General features: G+C 44.9%; 1 protein-coding gene across 2 annotated transcripts in view; it reads right to left on the bottom strand.

Moving 5' to 3' along the window:
- RIN3 (Ras and Rab interactor 3) overlaps positions 1-25198 on the bottom strand; it is a 506654-nt gene that overhangs the window by 21259 nt on the left and 460197 nt on the right. Inside the window, exons 9-10 of one of the 2 annotated variants that reach the window (XM_078660076.1) lie at positions 23488-23651; positions 13373-14443 (exon numbers count right to left, since the gene is read on the bottom strand). In XM_078660076.1, coding sequence (XP_078516202.1) covers positions 14015-14443; positions 23488-23651 — 593 coding nt within the window. In that variant the 3' untranslated portion in view covers positions 13373-14014. Of the gene's footprint in view, positions 1-13372; positions 14444-23487; positions 23652-25198 lie in introns of those variants that run through there. The other variant, XM_078660075.1, reaches the window with a different exon arrangement.

The raw sequence follows: 25198 nt of genomic DNA, 5'->3' as shown, positions 1-25198 counted from the left end.
CGATGTTGAAGAGTTCCTTGCTGTTGTGTGCGTTGCTGTCCAGTCGTTCCTTGAAGGCGGTTTTCTTGGTGGCGCGGATCAGCTGGTGGTGTTTTCGGGTGGCGAGCTTGAGGGCAGTCATGTTGTCCGGTGTTGGGTCTCTGCGCCAGGTTTTCTCGAGTGCTCTGCAGTTCTTCTTGGAGCTCTTGAGGTCGTCGTTAAACCATGGGGCTTTCTTGCTGCCGGGTCTGCTCGGCGGGGTCTTCAGCGGGGCGAGGTCGTCTGCGCAGTCGCTGATCCATTTCGTGAGGTTGGTGGCCGCTTGGCTGGGGTTTGTTGTGCTGGTGGGAGGGTTCTTGTTCAGGGCAGTAGCGAGCTGGTCTGCAGTGATCTTGTTCCAGCTTCTGCGGGGAGCCTGTTGATGGTGATGGTGGAGCGTGGTCCTCCTGAAGCTGAAGTGGGCGCAGCTGTGGTCCGTCCAGTGGAGCCCTGTGGCTTGGCTGAAGGCGATGTCTTTGCTGGAAGAGAAGATCGGGTCGAGAGTGTGTCCGGCGTAGTGGGTGGGGGTGTCTACCAGTTGCTTGAGTCCGAGGTTGGCGAGGTTGTCCAGCAGGGTGGTGGTGTTGCGGTCGTTGTTGTTCTCCAGGTGGAAGTTGAGGTCCCCGAGGAGGATGTAGTCGGCGGAGGGGAGGGCGTGTGGGCTGATGAAGTCGGCGATGTCCTCGCTGAATTGTGTGCGTGGTCCCGGGGGTCTGTAGATGAGGGTGCCTCTGAGGGTGGTCTTGGGGTTGACGTGAATCTGGAAGTGCAGGTGTTCGGCGGGTGCGAGGGTGTCGTCGGTGTTGGTCGTGATGCGGATGGTGTTCCTGTGGATGATGGCGATGCCTCCTCCTGTCTGGTTGACGCGGTCCCTCCGGATGATCTTGTAGCCGTCTGGGATGGCGATGGCGATGTCTGGTGCTGAGGAGGCGTTCATCCAGGTTTCCGTGAGGAAGGCGACGTCTGGGCCTGTGGTGTCGAGCAGGTTCCAGAGCTCGACGGCGTGTCTGTGGACGGAGCGGGTGTTGAGCAGGATGCACTTCAGGTGGGTGCTGCTAGAGGTCGGCTTGGTGGGTGCTGGTGTGGCGTGGGTCCGGTTGCAGGCGAACTTGCAGGAGTGGCAGCTGAAGGGTCCGTGGGTGCGTCTCGGTGTGGTTCGGTAGCATCCCGGGGTTCGGCCGGTGTTGAGAGCGATGAGGTCGGTGGTGTCGTAGGTCCGTCGGGTCGGCTTCCGTCGGTGGGGGCCAGGTGTCCTGGCACTGGGCGCGGTCCAGACGCGGACGGGCGCAGACGGGCTTACCTTTGGCGCACCTTCGGCGCTCAATCGGTGCTCCCGCTGCACGCGTCCGCTGCGCGGTCGCTCTGGGGGCGTCATAAGTAAGGAGCCGGGTGGGCGGGTCAGCTGGGTGGCGGGAGCGGGGCGGCCAATGGGCTGGTGGTGGGCGGGGCCGCAGGGAGGCAGCGGCGGGAACCTCTGGGCGTCCGGCGGTGGTTCTGTTTTCCCTGGGTCAAGCGTGGGAGGCAGGGGGAGATCCGGGCGGCCCAGCGGCGGCTGGGTCGTTCAGCAGCAGCAGCAAGCAGGAGGCAGGCGACGGCAGGCGTGGGAAGCAAGGGGGTGACCCGGCCTAGTTAAAGGCGCAGTGGTCACTCCCTGGCTGACCCCGCAGGACCCCTTAAGTAAGGAGCCGGGTGGGCGGGTCAGCTGGGTGGCGGGAGCGGGGCGGCCAATAGGCTGGTGGTGGGCGGGGCCGCAGGGAGGCAGCGGCGGGAACCTCTGGGCGTCAGGCGGTGGTTCTGTGTCCCTGGGTCAAGCGTGGGTGGCAGGGGGAGATCCGGGCGGCCCAGCGGCGGCTGGGTCGTTCAGCAGCAGCAGCAAGCAGGAGGCAGGCGACGGCAGGCGTGGGAAGCAAGGGGGTGACCCGGCCTAGTTAAAGGCGCAGTGGTCACATAGATAATCCTGCCCTCAACTCTTCCCCGTGGCAAGCTACCAGCAAGACCCTCTGGACCTCTCTGGACGCACTCTCCTTTTACTTTGACCCGCCGTAGTATGCCCATCACTTGCTAGGCACAATATCATATACTAACAGTAAGCTCCTGCACACTGTTTGTTGACCCTCATTACGGTTGCGCAACCTATATTTTATTTTACTAGACACATGAGCACGACGGTTGTTTATACATTGTTTATTTTTGAAGAACCGACTGTTAGTTAAAGCCCACACTGAGATCACTAGGATGTTGTATTGTATTATCGTATTGCTGAACTGTAACTTTGGTTCTCATAGCCAATCATGATGCATTTATTGTGTATAATGTCACCTCCAGCATCAATACCATCTTTACGCTTGTCAATTTTCAGTTATGTAGGTGTGGCTCTGGATCATACTCTGTTACTTTATTTTTACTTTGACCTTTGCAATGTAATGACATGATTCTGTGTATTACTGTTTGTACACTTGTTTTTCGTTTCCTTATTTTCTTCTTGTCTAAATAAAAATGATTTGAACACAAAAAAAGTGTTACCTCTGGAATCACTTGGCCCTGCCTTCGCTCCCTGGCGGCCTCTTCCAGTGTTTATAAAAAAAACAACAAGAACATTGTTTCCTGTACCAATGTATAACTAACATTTTGGCGACATATGGCTGGCTATTTCGAAAAAACATAATCACCACACCAGTATCACTATGACTCATCGTATGGCCCGTAATAAGCCACGAACAGATTTGAGGTTCACAAGACGCTTTTCGCTCCGCCACCAGTAGATGGCGGCATTATACAAAATATGAAATCTAAATTAGGTTCAAACTGGAAAATGGAAGCGGCACTAGTTTACCTGCTGAAAGTGCCACTTAAAGATCCTACATGTATGTCTGAAGAGTCGCTGAATGAAGGAATACATAGCGCTACATTTATTGTTAAACTTTCTCGGTTTAACTGCCAATTAATCTTACAAAAACACAACTAAATAAAACATTCGCAGTAGCATGCAGATAAGCATCAGAGTAGGTTCAGCATCATTCTACATTCTAAATAGTTGCGGATGGATTTTGAGTAATTATGCAAAGGACTATTTCAAATCTAATCATTTATATCAATCTTCCAAATAATTAAACTTGAAAAAATCAAATGAAAAAGGGACAAATTAATGATCAACTCAAAATCCTGTGTGATTTGATGCAGAAAAATGTAGTGAAATGCATCATAGATTTGATAACTTCAGATCAGGTCAAATCTTGAAAAAATGTTTTTCATTTTATCATCAAAAATCGGGTTCATGTTGAGGTGACAGCACTATTTTGATTGTCACTTTAATGTGTGCTTGAGCGTATGAGAACATAGGATGCGCAATTGAGAAATATGTTTTAATATTATGTTGCTTCTTCTGGTGGTAAATTTTAAAACATATTGCGTGATACTCAGTACTTTCAATCCTAAACATTTTGGTATGGTTCCCACAGCAGACATATTCACCCTTTAAGGCATAGCTATCCTATGTCCAATAATTCGCCAACCTTTTGCAACAACTTAAGTATGGTTGCACTATTAAAAAATTCACTATCATATTTCCGTAATAATTACGCTCCTTGCCTCTACCCAAGAATCCAATATTCTATTTCCACCATAAACTATTTGTGCTACCCTTGAACTATTGTGCAGTAATGGGTCTCCTTGTGTATTATTGAATCACTTAGTAAAACACTTTCGCCACTTATGCTTCGGAAACACCAAATGCGATGGATTTGTGTTCACTGAATCAGTACCCTTGTTGGGAGCTGCTTTTGCGTACTTTTTTGGGGAGACTGGTAGAAGGCTGCCATTTTCATTATACCATCGTTGTCACAGACTGATGAGTTTCAAATATCTCGTAAATTGTATTTCTCTTTGCCAGAGATGGATATGCAGTTTTGTACTTTGCATCTGTGTTTGCTCACATGAATTGAATCTTGTGTCTAGGTGGCAAGTAGGAGGGTCAGTGTTTGCAGATGATCTTGAATTAAGCATTACAATGTCGAATCCGAAATTTTTGCTTATAGATCTCCAAACAGTGATGGCTTCAACCAACCACTAATCTTTGCATGCCCTAGTCTGTGTATCTCACTCTCTGAGGTATCAAATCATTCTACCAACCCTCAAGCCAGTGGCTCAGCCTACTTAAGCCTCTGGTAAATGTCTGCTTGAGTGACTGCATTTTGCTCTTTAAAAAAAACATTTTATTGATTTTCTTAGTTAACAAACCAATGGGGCAGTGAATCAAAGGTTACCAAAAGCATATAGGTAGGTGCATTGTAATGAAGGGGCGGACCTTACACCCTACGTATATCCTATAAAAAGGTGTATACACAGTCGGGGCAATAGTAATGGGATTCTAAAACACAGTAACTGTAAAATGCGTTAAGGATATAATACTAAGTTCTATGCCAAATAAACATTGCCCTCCCGCCTGCCTAAGAATAATAATTTAAGAGTTTCCCAACCCCCTCCCTTCCCCCGACTCACTCCAGTGTTTATATGGGCCAATTTGTCAATGGTTTAGGCTTTGCGTGTGTATTCGTCAATACGTGGCTTACAGGTGCACATATCTCTGCTTGATTATCACTTAGAGGGATCTGCTATTGATTTCTATGTCTAATTTAGTAGGTAAGTGTCTGTATTACAGTCTCAATATAATGAAGGTTCAGAGGATATAAAAAGTTCTAGCATTGAGTCCTACTCTAGTGAAATTGGGGTTTTCCGCAATCCCCTAGTTTCTTCCCTCTTTATTGCCATGCTTTCGTCCCTTGCCCATCTGACTACTTCCTTCCGCCAGAAAAGCATAGCAGGGGCAGTGCAGATTTCCACCGCATCGTGATTGTATGTTTTGCCAGTATCAAAGCTAAGTTGGTAAATCGAGTTTGTACTGCTGCATTTTGCTCATTCACAAGGTGCACATCCACACAAAAGGAATTCCCTTTAGTCCCTGTGTTGCCTGATGTGATATTAAGACACATTTGAAGTTAGCACAAGGCACATTCTAGCTTTATCAGTTCCTCTCTCGTTCCATTGCTGTTGTAAATTCCCTTTGAAGCAGACTGATGCTATTTCATAGCACATCATATATGTTCCTGGAATTGATTTCACCAATGGTTCTATGATAAACTTCGTCCAGGAAAAATAAAAACTTTATGTTTTTTAGTTTTCAGCGCACTTGTAACATTTTTATTTAAAACATAGGTGGGATGTCATTTGGGTTTGGGTAGCTGATGTTTTTTCTGTGAACACTCTTCCCTTCCTTTATTTCATCTTTTTTCTTTCCTTCTTTCTTGCCTTATTTTTCTTTCTTTTTTCTCTTTTGTATGTCCTTTTTCCTTCCTTCTTTTTTCTGCTTTGCCTTGGTCCCATTTTTTTCTATCTTTTCTTTCTTCCTTTGCTTCTTTCTCTTTTGGCTTATTTCCATTTTATTTCCTTTGTTTTTTTCGTTCCTCCTTTCTTTATCTCTTTTCTTTTTCTCATTTGACTTCATTTGTTCTTTCTGTTTATGTACTTTCTTTTTTCTTTCCTTCTTTCTTGTCTTCTTTCCTGTTTTATTTTGTGCTGTCAAACCTTTTCCTTTCGGGTACCTTTATTTCTGGCCTTGTTTACATTTTCCTTTTCTTTCTTTCCTTTCTTTTTTGATTCTTTACTTCTTACTTTCTTTTTGCCTTTTCTTTCAGTCTTTCTTTGTTGCCGTCCTTTTTGCTTCCTTTCTTACCTTCTTTCCTTTGTCCTTTCTTTCTTGCCATCTTTCTTTTATTTCTTTCCTTCTTTCTTTTTCCCCTTCTTGCTCTGTTTCTTTGATTCTTTCATTATTTCATTTGGCTTCTTGCTTCCTTTATTTTATCCCTTCTTTCTTAAGCCTTTCTTTTTTGCCCTCTTTCCTTTGTTTTTAACCTTTTCTTTATTTCTTTCTTTCCTTTTTTATGTTTTAGCTTTCTTCCCTCCTTTCTTCCTCCATCCATCATTCTCGTTTTGCCTCCCTCCCTTCCTTCCTTCCTCTTTGCCTTCCATTTTTGCCCTTCTTCCTTACTTTTATATCTGCCTTTCTTCCTTCCTTGTTCCCCCTTCTTTCTTGCCTTCTTTCTCAAAGGCGAGGCTATCAGCCAATGCCAGACCAATGGCTTTTTTAGGTCTGAGTTAGCAAAGGCCTTTGATATTAATAAAAGTACATATAACATAATTGCTAGGAGCCCTCAGCCAGACTTCATCCAGTAGTCTGTGATTGTACCATTCACATTTTCCTTCCATTCAATTCAGCATCAGTGGCAATGTAGCCCACTTGAGCCCTTGACTGACTTCACAATGAGTTAAGGCATGCTGCTCTTTCACAAGCAAACACAACAATGATGGACAGAATGTGGATCAATGTCACACATTCACCCCAGTCCAAAGATCTGGGCCCAAATCCATCGTTTTTCCACTCCACACCACCCTGGGTTAGACAATGGCGATATGCAAATCAGCGCTGACCCTGTGCCCCATGGGAACAGTCCAGTCCGAACTACAAAAGCCATGTCCTTCCCAGAACGGAAACAAGCATCCGAGGACCGGCCCGGTTTCGAGGTAACAACTCTCATCAGCCCGGCTAGCTTGATTCCAGTGGTGTGGAGTGCCTGGGACTCACGTCTGAGCATCCCCAGTACACTTAGAGCGGTACCTGCAAACACAACAATGATGGACAGAATGTGGATCAATGTCACACATTCACCCCAGTCCAAAGATCTGGGCCCAAATCCATCGTTTTTCCACTCCACACCACCCTGGGTTAGACAATGGCGATATGCAAATCAGCGCTGACCCTGTGCCCCATGGCAACAGTCCAGTCCGAACTACAAAAGCCATGTCCTTCCCAGAACGGAAACAAGCATCCGAGGACCGGCCCGGTTTCGAGGTAACACCTCTCATCAGCCCGGCTAGCTTGATTCCAGTGGTGTGGAGTGCCTGGGACTCACGTCTGAGCATCCCCAGTACACTTAGAGCGGTACCTGCAAACACAACAATGATGGACAGAATGTGGATCAATGTCACACATTCACCCCAGTCCAAAGATCTGGGCCCAAATCCATCGTTTTTCCACTCCACACCACCCTGGGTTAGACAATGGCGATATGCAAATCAGCGCTGACCCTGTGCCCCATGGGAACAGTCCAGTCCGAACTACAAAAGCCATGTCCTTCCCAGAACGGAAACAAGCATCCGAGGACCGGCCCGGTTTCGAGGTAACACCTCTCATCAGCCCGGCTAGCTTGATTCCAGTGGTGTGGAGTGCCTGGGACTCACGTCTGAGCATCCCCAGTACACTTAGAGCGGTACCTGCAAACACAACAATGATGGACAGAATGTGGATCAATGTCACACATTCACCCCAGTCCAAAGATCTGGGCCCAAATCCATCGTTTTTCCACTCCACACCACCCTGGGTTAGACAATGGCGATATGCAAATCAGCGCTGACCCTGTGCCCCATGGGAACAGTCCAGTCCGAACTACAAAAGCCATGTCCTTCCCAGAACGGAAACAAGCATCCGAGGACCGGCCCGGTTTCGAGGTAACACCTCTCATCAGCCCGGCTAGCTTGATTCCAGTGGTGTGGAGTGCCTGGGACTCACGTCTGAGCATCCCCAGTACACTTAGAGCGGTACCTGCAAACACAACAATGATGGACAGAATGTGGATCAATGTCACACATTCACCCCAGTCCAAAGATCTGGGCCCAAATCCATCGTTTTTCCACTCCACACCACCCTGGGTTAGACAATGGCGATATGCAAATCAGCGCTGACCCTGTGCCCCATGGGAACAGTCCAGTCCGAACTACAAAAGCCATGTCCTTCCCAGAACGGAAACAAGCATCCGAGGACCGGCCCGGTTTCGAGGTAACACCTCTCATCAGCCCGGCTAGCTTGATTCCAGTGGTGTGGAGTGCCTGGGACTCACGTCTGAGCATCCCCAGTACACTTAGAGCGGTACCTGCAAACACAACAATGATGGACAGAATGTGGATCAATGTCACACATTCACCCCAGTCCAAAGATCTGGGCCCAAATCCATCGTTTTTCCACTCCACACCACCCTGGGTTAGACAATGGCGATATGCAAATCAGCGCTGACCCTGTGCCCCATGGGAACAGTCCAGTCCGAACTACAAAAGCCATGTCCTTCCCAGAACGGAAACAAGCATCCGAGGACCGGCCCGGTTTCGAGGTAACACCTCTCATCAGCCCGGCTAGCTTGATTCCAGTGGTGTGGAGTGCCTGGGACTCACGTCTGAGCATCCCCAGTACACTTAGAGCGGTACCTGCAAACACAACAATGATGGACAGAATGTGGATCAATGTCACACATTCACCCCAGTCCAAAGATCTGGGCCCAAATCCATCGTTTTTCCACTCCACACCACCCTGGGTTAGACAATGGCGATATGCAAATCAGCGCTGACCCTGTGCCCCATGGGAACAGTCCAGTCCGAACTACAAAAGCCATGTCCTTCCCAGAACGGAAACAAGCATCCGAGGACCGGCCCGGTTTCGAGGTAACACCTCTCATCAGCCCGGCTAGCTTGATTCCAGTGGTGTGGAGTGCCTGGGACTCACGTCTGAGCATCCCCAGTACACTTAGAGCGGTACCTGCAAACACAACAATGATGGACAGAATGTGGATCAATGTCACACATTCACCCCAGTCCAAAGATCTGGGCCCAAATCCATCGTTTTTCCACTCCACACCACCCTGGGTTAGACAATGGCGATATGCAAATCAGCGCTGACCCTGTGCCCCATGGGAACAGTCCAGTCCGAACTACAAAAGCCATGTCCTTCCCAGAACGGAAACAAGCATCCGAGGACCGGCCCGGTTTCGAGGTAACACCTCTCATCAGCCCGGCTAGCTTGATTCCAGTGGTGTGGAGTGCCTGGGACTCACGTCTGAGCATCCCCAGTACACTTAGAGCGGTACCTGCAAACACAACAATGATGGACAGAATGTGGATCAATGTCACACATTCACCCCAGTCCAAAGATCTGGGCCCAAATCCATCGTTTTTCCACTCCACACCACCCTGGGTTAGACAATGGCGATATGCAAATCAGCGCTGACCCTGTGCCCCATGGGAACAGTCCAGTCCGAACTACAAAAGCCATGTCCTTCCCAGAACGGAAACAAGCATCCGAGGACCGGCCCGGTTTCGAGGTAACACCTCTCATCAGCCCGGCTAGCTTGATTCCAGTGGTGTGGAGTGCCTGGGACTCACGTCTGAGCATCCCCAGTACACTTAGAGCGGTACCTGCAAACACAACAATGATGGACAGAATGTGGATCAATGTCACACATTCACCCCAGTCCAAAGATCTGGGCCCAAATCCATCGTTTTTCCACTCCACACCACCCTGGGTTAGACAATGGCGATATGCAAATCAGCGCTGACCCTGTGCCCCATGGGAACAGTCCAGTCCGAACTACAAAAGCCATGTCCTTCCCAGAACGGAAACAAGCATCCGAGGACCGGCCCGGTTTCGAGGTAACACCTCTCATCAGCCCGGCTAGCTTGATTCCAGTGGTGTGGAGTGCCTGGGACTCACGTCTGAGCATCCCCAGTACACTTAGAGCGGTACCTGCAAACAAAACAATGATGGACAGAATGTGGATCAATGTCACACATTCACCCCAGTCCAAAGATCTGGGCCCAAATCCATCGTTTTTCCACTCCACACCACCCTGGGTTAGACAATGGCGATATGCAAATCAGCGCTGACCCTGTGCCCCATGGGAACAGTCCAGTCCGAACTACAAAAGCCATGTCCTTCCCAGAACGGAAACAAGCATCCGAGGACCGGCCCGGTTTCGAGGTAACACCTCTCATCAGCCCGGCTAGCTTGATTCCAGTGGTGTGGAGTGCCTGGGACTCACGTCTGAGCATCCCCAGTACACTTAGAGCGGTACCTGCAAACACAACAATGATGGACAGAATGTGGATCAATGTCACACATTCACCCCAGTCCAAAGATCTGGGCCCAAATCCATCGTTTTTCCACTCCACACCACCCTGGGTTAGACAATGGCGATATGCAAATCAGCGCTGACCCTGTGCCCCATGGGAACAGTCCAGTCCGAACTACAAAAGCCATGTCCTTCCCAGAACGGAAACAAGCATCCGAGGACCGGCCCGGTTTCGAGGTAACACCTCTCATCAGCCCGGCTAGCTTGATTCCAGTGGTGTGGAGTGCCTGGGACTCACGTCTGAGCATCCCCAGTACACTTAGAGCGGTACCTGCAAACACAACAATGATGGACAGAATGTGGATCAATGTCACACATTCACCCCAGTCCAAAGATCTGGGCCCAAATCCATCGTTTTTCCACTCCACACCACCCTGGGTTAGACAATGGCGATATGCAAATCAGCGCTGACCCTGTGCCCCATGGGAACAGTCCAGTCCGAACTACAAAAGCCATGTCCTTCCCAGAACGGAAACAAGCATCCGAGGACCGGCCCGGTTTCGAGGTAACACCTCTCATCAGCCCGGCTAGCTTGATTCCAGTGGTGTGGAGTGCCTGGGACTCACGTCTGAGCATCCCCAGTACACTTAGAGCGGTACCTGCAAACACAACAATGATGGACAGAATGTGGATCAATGTCACACATTCACCCCAGTCCAAAGATCTGGGCCCAAATCCATCGTTTTTCCACTCCACACCACCCTGGGTTAGACAATGGCGATATGCAAATCAGCGCTGACCCTGTGCCCCATGGGAACAGTCCAGTCCGAACTACAAAAGCCATGTCCTTCCCAGAACGGAAACAAGCAGTGTGTGACATTGATCCACATTCAGTCCATCACTTGTTGTTTTTGCTCTTTCACAAGCAGCACTTCCACACACAATGTAGACCCCTTTAGTTCTGGGTGTACCATGGTCATGTGTACTTTTTGAGACCAGAAAAACACTTCATTTCGCCATTGTTTTCATTTGCTTTAGTCTCCCACCGGAGTGCCACAGGAAGTAGTGCAGGCGTTTCCTACACTCTCCTTTACATTTGAGTTCATTTGTTTTAAGACATAATGAGGGCCCGGCAGCTTCCTGAACAATAAGGTTTTGCAAAAACCATGACAAAACAAAAATTTCCAAAAGGTTGACAGCTAACACCAGACCTATTGCCTTTTTCAATGCTTTTATAATATGGTCATGTATAAAACATGCACACTTAAAATATGTTTAGAGAAGTGGCACATAAAGTTGTCCTTACAAAATACAATATACTTAAATAAAACTATCTCTAAACTAAAGTTGTAAATATTTTTGCAGTACATCTTAATTTGCGAGTATACAAATAGCACAATAGTTTAGCAAAACTTTTTGCAACCTTTGGCCATATTTTAACATTGAAACATTTTTTGGGGGTTATTCTTTTTCCTACAAAATAAAATAATTTGCTGCACTCCATAGAAGAAACCCATCCAGAGAGCTTAGTGTCTGCAGCGCCAGGACCCGGTGTGGCTTGTGCGGTTGGTGTGCTGGCGTGCTCCTAGCCGACGCTGGTGCCTGCTGTTGGCTGACAGCCTGCGACGCTAGTCTACAAAAGCGCATGCCTCTGTGCTCCTGAGGAACTTGAGGGGTTTAGGAGGCGTTGAAGGGCTGTGAGATCTGTGAGTGGCCTGCCTGCAAGCTGACTAACTGGGATTGTGGCAGAATTTTAGCGGGAGCGGGAGCATTCAGGATCTGCTAGAAGCTGCCAGTAACATCCACTCAGCCAGCAAATTCATAAGTGTCACTGTTGAAGCCTTAAGTGCAGGGGTATATGATTGCTGCTGAAAATGTCATCATATTCTTTACAAAGCTTGTAATGTTTACCTGTGCTGCCCTCTGTTGGCTACCTCGTGTGGACATAATGTGTGAAACAAGGGCTAAACTCAAGGCAAGGAAAGCAAATACTGACCACTTATGCCTGTTAAATAGCCACATGGACGGATCACTGTCCCCACAGGAAACACACCTTTGGAGATCCTAGGAACACAACAACATGTAGCCTCAAATATGGGGAAAATTGCTGGGCATGACCCCACCATTGGACAAGGCTAAGAACAATAGTGCTGATCATCCCAAGATCGGGATAAAGTGCACTCCAATAGTGCTGTTTGAACCAACACGCATAAAAAAATATTTGCATAAAAAAAGGTCCCTATAGACCAGCAGCACCAAAATCGGCACCACTCTTTCAACTACATTCTGCTACCAGGAGCCCTGCATTGATAAACATTATAACAAATTATTATAGTAAAAGTTACGTGAACTTCCCAGCTCCATTACACCAGGACTACGAGTTCATCTATCTGAGAATTCACTCTGGTTATCAATGACACCGAAATTACCAGGGTTAGAAAGTTCTTTTGGTTTGCTGCAAGTTACATCAAAGGCGCCTAATCAAGCTCTAGTAAAAAACTGGAGATCTAATTAGATAAAATACATTGCTGAAAATATATCATAAAATAAACTGGCCTTGATCGAAAAATACCCAGATCTGGAGAGAATCTTGATGCCACTACAGAGTCCTTGGAGTTGCCTATCTTACCACTAGCTGCAGAGTTGTCCTGTGATTTAGCTGTTATAGTAAATCTTTGCAGAAGTATAATTTGGAACCCACCAAAGACTCTCCCAAACAGAACTTATTCTGATCGATCCCTAGAGCTAAAATCGATCCCTTTAACGGTAGCATTCAGTGCTTGGATTCCTCTCTAGTCAAATGTGGAGGCCCTCATGCAGAACAGATCAGGAAACAATGGGGAATAGGTCACAACTGGAGAATGTAATATTCAATTCCCTTGACTTATTTAATAATGGACAACTGATGTATGAAGGTTATGACATAGGTGCCCCACTTGTAGATCAAAAGACAAAAGGTCTATCACTGGATCAACAGATACGGATGATCATAAAGGTCAAGTTTAAAACCTTGGACACAATTGCAAACGCGATTACATCACCATCCTCAAAACCCAATGCTCAGTTAGAATTTACTAAGCAATTCACAACTTCTTTAGTGACACTGATTTCCTTCTTGAACAAAATGTTAGTAGTTCCAAAGATTATAGACAACATTATAGAAGACTGTAGGCAAAATCTGGCAAGTAATATAATCATTATAAAAAAATAAAAAAAATTGGCCAAGAAACAGCACCTGCCAGTCCAATAACGGCATCTAAGGAAGCAGCACCCACGCAACAGGTTTTGACCTAGTCAAATCATCATTTCAGGACGGGGAACTTAATTGAAGACCTAGGAAACCCCCATAATCCTGAAGCTGAGGCAATAGCTGCTTCTACTAAAAGTCACAAAGGAAAAAGAAAAACTAAAAGTAAAAATGTTTAATACACAATAGAAGCAGTAGTGGTAAAAAGACAGTCCTTTTTCCATCCCGTGATCCACAATACAACTTCCCCAAATTACAACACAATTATATGAAGAGACTAATTTCTCAAAGTCAGCAAAAGTCGCTGTCGGATATCAGCCTGCTAAAGGGACACTTCTTATAGATATCCAGAGTGAGACAGGAGTTGGTTATAGTGATATCTTTTTTTGTTTAAAAGTATTGTTTAAACAGATGGTGCAACAGACATTCTGAAGTTAATTGTCCTTTTCCATTCTCTCGTTCCAGGTCCTAGGTCAGGAGTCCTCCGGCGGTATCCTCGGAGTAAAGAAAAAACAAGGCAGGTAAGTTACTTATCTCCCTGTATCTGTACTATTTATTTGTACCTCCACCTTCTTTTCACACCGTGTCACACACAAAATAAGGAGTGCGTCAAGTTGGGGAATAGTGCTCAATGAAACATGGCTGGTGCTCGAGAAAATGGCCTCCCATTTTAGAAGTGCATTGGATTGGTAACAGTAAAGAGAGTGTGTGTGAGCGATAGAACAAGCCCCGTGGTACTGAGAATAAGTATGCCCAGGGCTTGCGGTCAATGGGATTCCCCATGTCCAACTACTTTTGTCGGTTATCGGTGCTCCCGTGTGATCCCTTTCCTCCGACCCCAAACCCGGATCCTCACACGCACCTGCGTTAGCCACGCTCGTACGGGAGCGTGGCTGGGACAGCTAGGATGCTGGTGGGTCACTCCATCTTCGGGCTGGACGGCGTCTTCTCCAGTGTTGGAGAGGGTGGTTCCCTCCTCTTGTGTGAGCTGGGCGGCTTTGACCCTTCGTCCCAGAAATGCAGCTAGCTTCCCCTTGCTTTGCATTGGTCCAGCATCTTCAGAGGCTTCCTTGAGGAATGTGTTTCCTAGATGTTCCTCTCCCATCGGCAACACATCTTTCAGGATTCCTTTCACGTTGCTAAAGTGGTTCATCCTCCAGGACAAAGCGTTGAGTCCCATCCCCTCTGGCTCAGTGGAGAAATGCTTAAAGGAGCAGGATTCATTACTGGCCTGTGAAAGGGCAAGAAATGTGCCTTTTGATTCGAGAGCAGAAGGGAAGCCTCAGGGCACAGGTGCTTCCATGTCACAGTCGCAAAGCAATCACTCAAAGTAACAGAAACTAATCAAACTGCCTCTTTTGTGAATCAAAACCCATAAATTGATGTGTAGTAAAACATGTTCCCTTCATTCCCACATAAATAGATAGCTGACTGGGCACAGGCCGACCTTCCTACCTAAGCCAGAAATTAAAAGTTATGAAAGTATACCCTCTGTTGAGGCCATACACTTTTCACCTTGCACTGAGGGTGAAAGCCATGGATTCAATATAAATCAAATAAGTCAAGGAAATCAACTATTTCAAATCCAATTACAATCTAGTGAAATGGAGAACAAAAACTTTTCTTGTTCACCGACTCAAATCAGCCAACCACATCCAAGGTCACATGTGTAGTGAGCCACACTACTGTGGAGTAGTGTGGCTCACTGGTTAGAGGCGGCAGGCCCGAGAGCAGAAGTCAGCCTGGGACCAGGGTTCAATTCCCGACGCGGCAGGGTCGTGGACCTTGGTCAGCGGACTCGACAATTCTCGCTTCGGTGCTTACTCTAATCAGGGGTTCCACTCGGCAACTCTGGGCAATAGCTTGCCTAATCTCCACAACGGCCCCACCAATTCCGGGGATGCCTGGCTCTACCTTGGGGACTCCCAGCAAGGGACCATCCCACAGGGAAAGCCAGGATGGGTTCCCCAGAGTTATACAGCGCCGGGACGCCCCGTTGCTGGGGCAGCTGTGCGCTTTACAAGTATACTACATTTACATTTACATATTCCAAAAGAAGGAACTTAGTTGCATCACAAAGATATCATAGAACAACTAGATTTAAGCATCATAGAAGTCTTACATAGGAAAACTCAAGTTGCAACTCTAGGTGACCTAATAAGCTCAGTTATCGGCGTGGCCACCGAAGATCCTGTATATCCCCAAGGCAAAGATAAGAAACACTCACATGGCAAGGATCAACTTCTAGCAATGGGCAACTGGGGAATATTAAACAAAGATACCAGACAGGGTAATACACAAACAAATCCATTGCCTAATTCTACTTAAGGCAGCACAAATATCACAAAAGAGCAGTTGTCGATCATATTCACGCCGGAGTATGTATGCATCATGTGGGAATCATGATATCCTCAATAGAGTAATATCTTGCAATTCAAATACTTGACAGGCTTACAAGGCATAACATCAAGTGAGCTAAAAGTTGTAAGTTTTGACTAATCCATTAAGAATGGGGGATAGGAATCCACATGCACAGTATGGCCCAGCATAAAAGTAACAAACTAAATCCTCACCTATGTGTATCAGCTGAAAGCATGGGGTTTCCATATGGAACTATCAAAAACTGGATCCTACCCACATATGTTCTTACAGTAATTAAGCTTAAATACATCAGTTGATCCAACAAAAGCTCAAAAGAAGCATACACTCGACTAAGAATTCCGAGGCAAGATAATTTGACTGAAATTGCAACCAGTTCATTAGATACACAATAAATTTGTCAAACAATCAGTTTTTAGAAATCAAACCTGAATTTATTTTACCACTAATAAGACCCACATTATCAGACCAATTAGGTAATTGCCTCTAGGATAAAATCAGAATTTCTATTTTGGCAACTGGAACAGCGACACGCCTAAAAATATCGAGTTGGAATATAGCAGGCCTAAGGTAAAAAATGGATGACAAGGGCTTGTTTGGCCTTAATGAAACAGGACATTTGCTGGCTACAAGAAACATGGGCTATTAACACTATCAATCTTGATGGACATTTAACTTACCACATACCCACCTAAAACCAACAAAAAGGCAGACTCATAGGAAGGTTTGAGTACCTGGGTAGGAACCTCGTCGGGCACTAATGTAGAAGCGATACATACAATAACCAACGAGAACATACAAACTGTGGAGCTAAGGAACCAGGTGGGTCACTAAAGATTCTGAATGTATATTTTCCCTCAGGAGGGTGGGCCGTATTTAAATCAGATGTATGGTTATGCAAAGAACAACTCATGGCTCTGAGGTTGGAGGCGCAAAGAAAGATTCTAACAAAAAGTATGAACGAAGGGCTCTGGATGATCAAAAAGGAATGCATGCTAGTATGTGGACATTTTTATCCAAAATGTGTCTATTGTTGGTTCCCACGCTCACGGACGAAGATAGCACATAGAATATCCCCCCAGTTTCCAAACAGCACTTCGTTCATACAAGGAAAGGCAGATATATCTTTGAAACACTAGTTGAGGGGGGGATTATGTCCACTGAAAGGTCGAACTCGGTCTGATGATCCTCCAAAATTTACATTCAGATCTGGAAACAGGCAAAGTGTCACTGACTAAATGGCAATCAACATTGAAGCATGGCACCTGGTAGCCAATATGAAAGTGCATGAAAGAACTGAAAGCGACCCTATACTTCTGGATATAATGCACCCTCACTTAAGCTTTTCTGATCATCAACACCTTATAAACAATCAAGCTTTAGTTTTGAGACCAAAGAGAAAGAACATTGCTTGTATCATTTATATATGCGATCAAAAGCTAAATACTTCCAGTTCTAACTGGGTGGCTCTGCATGCTTTGGCTATCAACGCAGACTCAAAAGTGAGGGAATCACATTTGAACACATTCACAGAACTACTGGCACAGACGGCTGCGGTGAGAAAAAGAAAAACTCATGTTTCACCAGGTAAACAATTCACAGATTGCTTACATTATTACCCGTGAAAATTCGGCAGCTATCCAATAACAGTAAGCAGCACTTTCAAGAAACTCGAAAACAGTACAAACGGCTAATAAAATACAAAAAGAAAAAACAATCCCAGAAATGTTGGCAAGCTTTACATGATGCAATAGCCCTAAAAAGTGGTAGGACATTTTTGGGAATCATAAGATGAGGCTGTGAGGTTTCACCCCAAGAATTTAGAGGTGAATATAAGCCCACAAACCTGGATCAATCACTTTGCAACTCTCTATCGGAATGTAGGAGTAAAATAATTAATAATAAGTAATGGCTCAGCTATACGGAATCAGGAGTTCTTAAAGACAATATTTCCTTAAACCCACTAAATTCAATTAACCGGGGAATGCAAATTTGAGGAAAACATGAGTGAAAACTAGAAATTAGTGCACCAAAACACGGACCACTCAAGAACCATGGCCAATATATCAAACACCTGTACTTCTTTATTTACTCGATTACATGTTTGTTTATTTAATTTAAATTTGGGGCTATTTGATGAATTTACAGAAAAAGAAGTTGTCCAAGCGATTCAAGATCAAAAACCATGCAAAGCAGCTAGGCCAGATAAAATCCAAACAGATGTCTTCCAGAATCATCTCAATCTATGGTCAACTTTATTAACCAGGTTGTTTAACAACATCTGGTACTACTGGGAGATTCCACTTTCTTGGAGAAAATCAATAATTGTTCCATTATACTAAAAAGGACCAAGAGAATTACCGACCAATTTCACTACTCAACGGAGTGGAGAAAATCTTCGGGGAACTGTTACTATCTCGCCTAGACCAGTGGTTGGATGAAAAAGACCTATTATCTCCACTCCAAGTGGGTTTCAGGACAGGCCAGAGTCCAGTGGACCAAGTAATGAGATTACATTTTATCTGCTCAAAATACATCTCCCTTCAAAAGTCATCTTTATAATGGTTTTCATTGATCTGCAAACGGCTGTTGACAGCATTGATCGCCCTTCGCTATGGCAAATTTTAAAGCAGCAGGGAGTCCCTGATAAGCTATTAAAGCTTCTAGTTGCAGTGCACTCTGGTACCACAACCTGGGTGAAATATAGTGGCATGTTTTCTTTTTATTTTTTAAAGAGTTCCATATAGCGCAAACTAAACCCGAAGATATTAGGTATCATCAGAGCGCTTTACATGAGCACCAGTTTTGTTACAGATGGACACATCCATTTTTGTTGGTTCTGGGGAGATTAAGTGATTTGCCCATAATCACAGGATGTTGAGCGTCGTTGCCGAGACTGGAACCCGGTTCCCCAGCTTCAAGGTCGACGGCTCTAGCTGTAAGGCTACATGCTCTCCCCGAATGTGTGCATACACTGCAGAGATCTCAATACAACAGGGCATCAAGCAAGGTTGTGTGTTAGCCCCGACTTTTTCTTAACTGCTATATAAGATATATTGTAAAAACACTAACAAACCTCGACTTAGACGTACCAAAAATAAACAACCAATACTACTCTTTGTGGACAGCATGGTATTACTGCCCGAACCGAATTATTGATGCATCTCTTTTGGCTGGTTTCAAGTCATTTTGTGCTACTAGAAGTCTCACTATCAATGTTGGAAAAAACAGGTCTATGATTTATCTTTTTTTCCCACTCTTTTTATTTGAACTTTGCTCATCATACATCGTGTATAGGAGATGAATATAGATTAACGCACGTCATATATGGCAATGAGATACGTACATCACATGGCAATGGTTGAGCATGCATCGAGGAAGGTACTTTTACAGACCGGTATCATTCCGAGACAATTCATTTCATCAACTCAACAGGAGTGCTCTGTCCGACTCCATCCACCTCATCACATAACCTTGCATCAGAAACCGCTAAAACCCCCTAAATCATGGTAGGCCCCCCACACCTTCTCCCACTTCTTGTGGCAGCCCCTGCTCTAATAGACTACCTGTCAAGTATATGATTCTTAACCAAAAAACGAAACTTAAAGCAACCTTTATCGTCTACAGTCAGGGGCGTAACACAGGCCCCCGCAGCCCACGCGGTGGGGGGGGGGGGGGCAAGCTCCAAGGGGCCCCCTCGGCACTGCAGTCTGACCAGAGAGCTCATGATTGAGCCCGGAGGGGGCCCCTCTACGTACCGTGCAGGGAGGCCCCCTCAGTTTTCGTTACTCCAGTGAAGCCATTAGACCTGTGACCACCTATGATTACCTGGGCATTTATCTGGGTAGTAAATTGCTGTGGCCCCCCAGGTGCTTAAAGTAATACACTGTTCTGGCCCCGCAAGCAGGTGCGGTATTGAGATTTGCAAAATCGTGTGGAAACCACTTGATAAGCTCACCTACCCTGGCATATAAAATGAAAGCTAGGACTGCCAGCATATATGGTTCCGTGATTTGGGGGCATAGAAAAATCCCATCAATTCAAACCACCAAGAACAACTTTTAAGACGGTTACTGCTTCTAGGCCGTGGTACACCAATAGATGCACTGCAAGCAGAATTGGGGATTGAAGAAAAAAATGTAAAAAAATAAACAAGGATTGCATTGCCCTAGCACCTGTAGAATATTGGATCCGAATTTGGTCAAGAGAGGAGTTTGGCTCGTATAAGCGTACATTACTAGATATTATGAAGAACCGAACTATTGCTTTCTACCCTGGTTTGCACACATAGCAAATGTTCGTCAGAACATCGGATTGGAAGATCCTTGACTTCATACACAACATTATTATCAAAGCTGGTTTGATTTGGTAATAAAGATCTACTGGTCTTAAGTAAATCAATTAAAACAAGCCGTGCAGGTTCCCTGCTAAAAGTTTTTATGGAGTTCAAACAACATCAAGGCTTTGAACCATTGTTGGATGAAATCATACAAGTGGAAAAAAGAGCCCTATACTTGAAATTTGGATTGGGTACTCTGTCAGTCGCTTCAGTTGTTCAAAGATGGTCACCAAAGCCTGTTGTGCCAATGCTCTTAGGGAGCTCCAGAAACAATAATCCATATTTCTGTTGCTGTGCCAGCATATGTTAAGCATTAAGAAATGTTATCTACGGCAGCTTTTTTTCTCAAACATAATATTAGATTGTGCAATGAAGCTATAGCGTTTTGCATGAGAACAGATGACAAACTTTTTTCTGGTTGCATCATCATATATCTGCGCTGCTTTGAAGTCAAGAGCACAAATCCGAAAAATATTGCCTATATTTTTTAAACAATATTTAAATGTGGAGGTACAGATGCACAAGAGGCCATCACTTATCTTTGATTAACTGATCTGACTAAAACCACAGCGTCAATAAGCTTCCATAATGGTCTTAGCATACAACTGTTTTGAACTTACCAAACTTTCTCCCAGACCCATGCAGCAAGGGCAGTTCCAACGCATTGCCACTTCTTTGCCCACAAAAACAATAGTATTCTCAGTATCCTTTGTTGTCTTTTTCAGCATTATTTGGGGCATTGAAACGGGTTGGATCTAGCTTGTTCGCTTTCCCCTGAAGCCATAGGGAGGACCTTTTGACTCTATTAAAACATTTGTAACTCGCCAAATCGTACATTTTTCATGAAAATTTGTATTTTTATTTTTTGCATTCTTAAAGCTAACTGTGTATTTTAAATGTAAAGGTTGTGTTTTTACTGTGCTGGTAATTTTTATGCCCTACTTTGGCTGTACCCTGCTAAGTTTGACTTGACTTAAAAATCAGCGACCTTGCTTCTATTCTGCATGTATTTGCATACACTCAAATGGCAATCTGGGAGCATTATAAATAGCCACAGTTGTTACTTTTTAGGTCTCGCGACCTATCGATGCGCGCAAGCGCATCGAGCAGAGCGAGAATTCAAGTAGGCAAAATCCTCATGAAACCACCAGCTTTTTGCTGGCGTTTTCATGAAGTTCACGTGAACCACGTGATCAAACACGAACGCGCATCAGCCTCCCTCCCTCCTAATTGCATTTGCCGCACAGCACATCAAAGGGCTTCGCCCAGCGTGCGCTCTGCGGCTTCTCAGCTTCTCCTCCCCTAATTAGTCATGGCTCAGTTTCCCGGCGCCCGCATTTGTTGACATTTTTTTCGTGAACCTGGCTACTATGCTGTTATCCCTGCATTTCATTACTACAGGAAGACATTGGGTGAGTAGTTTGTTAGGTTTTATATTTTATTCACTGCATGAATTAAAACGAATTAAAAAAAAACTAAATCACCCCGTAATGCTGTATAATGCTTAAAACGAAAAGCTATCTGCCACAGGGGAACTTGGAAATAAAAGGCTGTTTCTATTTCGTTTCGTGTTAAAGACTATCTCCTATCCAATTCACCCCCATCCTCCCTCCTCCTCGCAAGCAGAGTTCCTCCCCGTCGAGCTGCTGAGATCAGCGCCATTTGTTTTCACGTATTGGCTTTAGGTGGCATATTTGCTGGAAGGCCATTATGTTTCTGAAAAGGCGACCGTTTCCAAGCTGCAGCGGCGTCACAGCTGAGTGTAAACACAAGTGCGGGTCAGGGAGTAGGCTGTGCGTGTTTGTTTTCACCAGAGAGCTGCGTGTCTGTGTCTGCGCATTCCGGACGCTTGTCCGCATACCCAGCAGAGAAAGTTCACTGGAGACGAGGGGAGGTGCGGGGAAGAAAATAACACTTTCCAACAAGCATTGGCATAGCCAATAGGTCTCGCTTGTGGGACCTTATAAGTATTTAGTTACAAGGATATTGTGCTGCAAAACAAAATACTTATAAGGTCCCACAAGCGAGACCTATTGGCAATGCCAATGCTTGTTACAAACATGTGCACACATATTTAATTAATGGAACCATTATCATCAATTCAAGTTGAGCTTACAACGCACTGTGTTTCTTACAGCGCTCATCCTAGCAGTAAAGTCTTTGTGTTGATGAACCATATTTAGGAGCAGGCAATCACTTTGCTGTAGCCATATTGTGGCACTATTTGTCTTTTGGACAAAATAAGAATTAATACTTCTTCTCCTTGTGCCTGATAATAGGCCCGGGCGTTGGTCAAAAGGAATTTCACACACCAGACCCACACTGGTTGCAATTTGCTGAGAAAATCCCTGATCTTGGTTTTCTGCTGCACCCAGCAGTATATTTGTCTCACTGGTTTACTTGCCAAAACCTGAAAATAACTCGCCTACACAAGAGAGAACGGACACATCAAACTACTTTTAAAGAAGGCCGTACCTAATATGATTACGTATCCAAGCAAAGTAGCTAAAAATTGTTTGCAATGTTAAACAAAATGGAAAGGGTTGCAGACATGTTTTGCTAAACTGTTGTGCAGTCACACTGCAACACAGCGACATCTTTGATAATATTACCAGTCAATACTTTTCTTAAAGACCAGAAAAGGATCTATAATAGCTAGTAAGAACACAATACGCTTAAAACTATGTTACAGCAAAAAAAACTGGAAGAGGCTAGCACCTGCTGGCCAAACAAACCGATCACCACACGCGTTTAAAGCTCCTTTGTATTAGAAATCCCCTTTTAAATCACAGGTGAAATGTACAAATGGACCAGGGTGGATGTTTAGTGTATCAGCTACAGGAAGTGATTCAAATCCGAGGCAGTGGATTCAGAATACACAGATCAATTAAAAGAACAACCAGCCAAAAAACAACCTTCATTATATGTGCTGTAAATCCCACAAAACAAATGTGTCCTACTGTTCCAAAAAATGAAAGTACCTTCATTACAAAGAGACACAGAGTGGGAGCGGACTTAGGACAACTTAAAAAATGTTTGTTTATCCCACGATGGGTGCGAGCAGGGAATCCGGTCCTATTTGTTATTAATTATAATGCTTTTTTAGATTTACAATTTACGGTATAAATGCGGAACTCAACTACCTCAATACAAAGAATAAATACAGTCTGAATATGAATGCCTCGCATTAGTTTTCTTGCTTAACTCCTCACCAAGAGGCCTAAATAATAAATGATGCACTACGAGCTGATGTACTTCCAGAAGCACCTCCTATTTCTACCAGTATGCATTCTCAGTACATATTATGCATACTGAGATTTGTAATTTGGCTGATGGGAAATACTCACATGCCACTCACTCCAGCAAGCCCTGAGGTGCACTCAGCCCTGTACTATCCCAGTACCACTGAGAAAACCAAGTTATGTGTTTATGGCTATTTACCAATTTCTTTTTCCCCACACATATTGTCGTTTACGTATGTCGCTTCCTCCTTTGGAAGTTCTTATAGTATAAATATAGTGCCAAGATGGCCGCTGTATGCTGCTGGCGTCACCCACCTGCACAGACGTCCGCGACACGCGCGCCTTGCTGAGTGTTCGGCGCTTCTCCCAGCGGTGGATGGAGTTCTGCACCTCCACGCTCAGCTGCCGGGTCACCGTCACCTTGTCGTAGTGCTTGATGTGCTCCAGGGCCCCGTAGGTGGTGGTCAAGTAGTAGGAACCTGAAAATCAGGAGATGGTGAGAGGTGAAAGGCTAACGGCGGCTGCAGCAAAAGCAACAAAGAAACTCGTGGAAATCAGGGCATGTGTTGGAGTCCTGAAGGGAAGAGGGTCATTTTATTTTCTATGTATATTTTTAAGCTGGTGTTACCAAATGCTGTGGTGTCGAATTCATCAATAAAAACCTCAAAATACGTCCTGGGAGGACACTGCTGCTCCATAAGACTTGGAAATAGTGGAGTTCGTCATACGTGAGGCACATTCTGACATGTCCACAGCTACTTGCCTGGCCTTGCCTTCTATTAACAACTGAGCGAAAGAAGAACCTGTTGATCACCTATTTTAAAATTCTCGACCATACATAATTCACTAACAATTACATCAGCTGTACCTGGCAGAGGCACTAGATGGCGACGTACGCTCGTCAAACGTCCTTTTCTGTATTGAATGTAACACAGAATATCATAAAACAAAATTCAGCCGGCAAGTACAGCAAGGCTATATACACTGGAGAACTTACTAGTTTCCGCATTTAATCTTTTTACTGCAATAGAGTTTCTATGTCCATTCTAAGTGCTATAACTTGTTTTATTGTCTCAGATATCAGCTCCACGAGGTTAATTGAACGTAAACTACTGGTGCAGCGTAAAGTTGCTCGCTCTTTAAACGTCACTAAAACCTAAATATGACCGATACCTAACACACAAATGAAGGTCTACTTTGCACATAAGTTACACGTTCCTTTGTGATACTTGCACAAGTGACACCTGACACTGTGGATGCAGAACATTTTTTTACTATAGAAATCATAAGTTCTCACATAGAAATGTTTACTGATGTCAAAAAATTTCATTTGATGTTTAACTTAGAACTGCCTGCACTAAAGATGATCTTAATGAAACGTGTTAGAGAAACAATTCTCTAATGTGGATTAACATAGTATCTGCCATGTAATAATTTAATGTATATGCTTTGTTACAGCTAAAATAATTTATAATTAGATGTCTTGCCTGAAACATTTGCAATGTGTAGTGTACCTCATACCATTCTCTTTCCATTATATCTAAAGTTTTACACCCGATTTATACATTTGCAATTATGTCCGTGTAACTCCTGGAAATGTTGTTCTTCGCTTTAAATTATCCTGATGTTGAAATAGGTTGAACAACAATGTTTTATCAATGTATGCATTAAAGTTACACATTAAGGGCCAGATGTAGGTAAATTTTATTTTACCACCTCTTAAATACCGCATCATACCGACTCGGTATTTAAGAAGTGGTAAAATAAAAGTACCGAGATGTAGGTAAATGCAGATGTGCATTTACCGATTCGGAAACAATCGGTATTTACCGATGCGGTAAATACCGACCGGTAAATGCCCATGCATTCCTATGGGCTTTGAAGCCCATAGGAATGATTGGGCATTTACCGGTCGGTATTTACCGCATCGGTAAATACCGATTGACACAAGGGTGCAGGGGGTGTCACTTTGACACCCTCTGGCACCCCCAAAAGAGGCTCGGGTGCCATGTGGCAGGCATACCTG

The sequence above is a fragment of the Lissotriton helveticus genome, chromosome 9 (genome assembly GCF_964261635.1).
Source record: "Lissotriton helveticus chromosome 9, aLisHel1.1, whole genome shotgun sequence".
NCBI classification, from domain to species: Eukaryota; Metazoa; Chordata; class Amphibia; order Caudata; family Salamandridae; genus Lissotriton; species Lissotriton helveticus.
The sequence above is the reverse complement of the archived record's forward strand: the minus strand, read 5'-3'. Positions and strand labels throughout refer to the sequence as shown.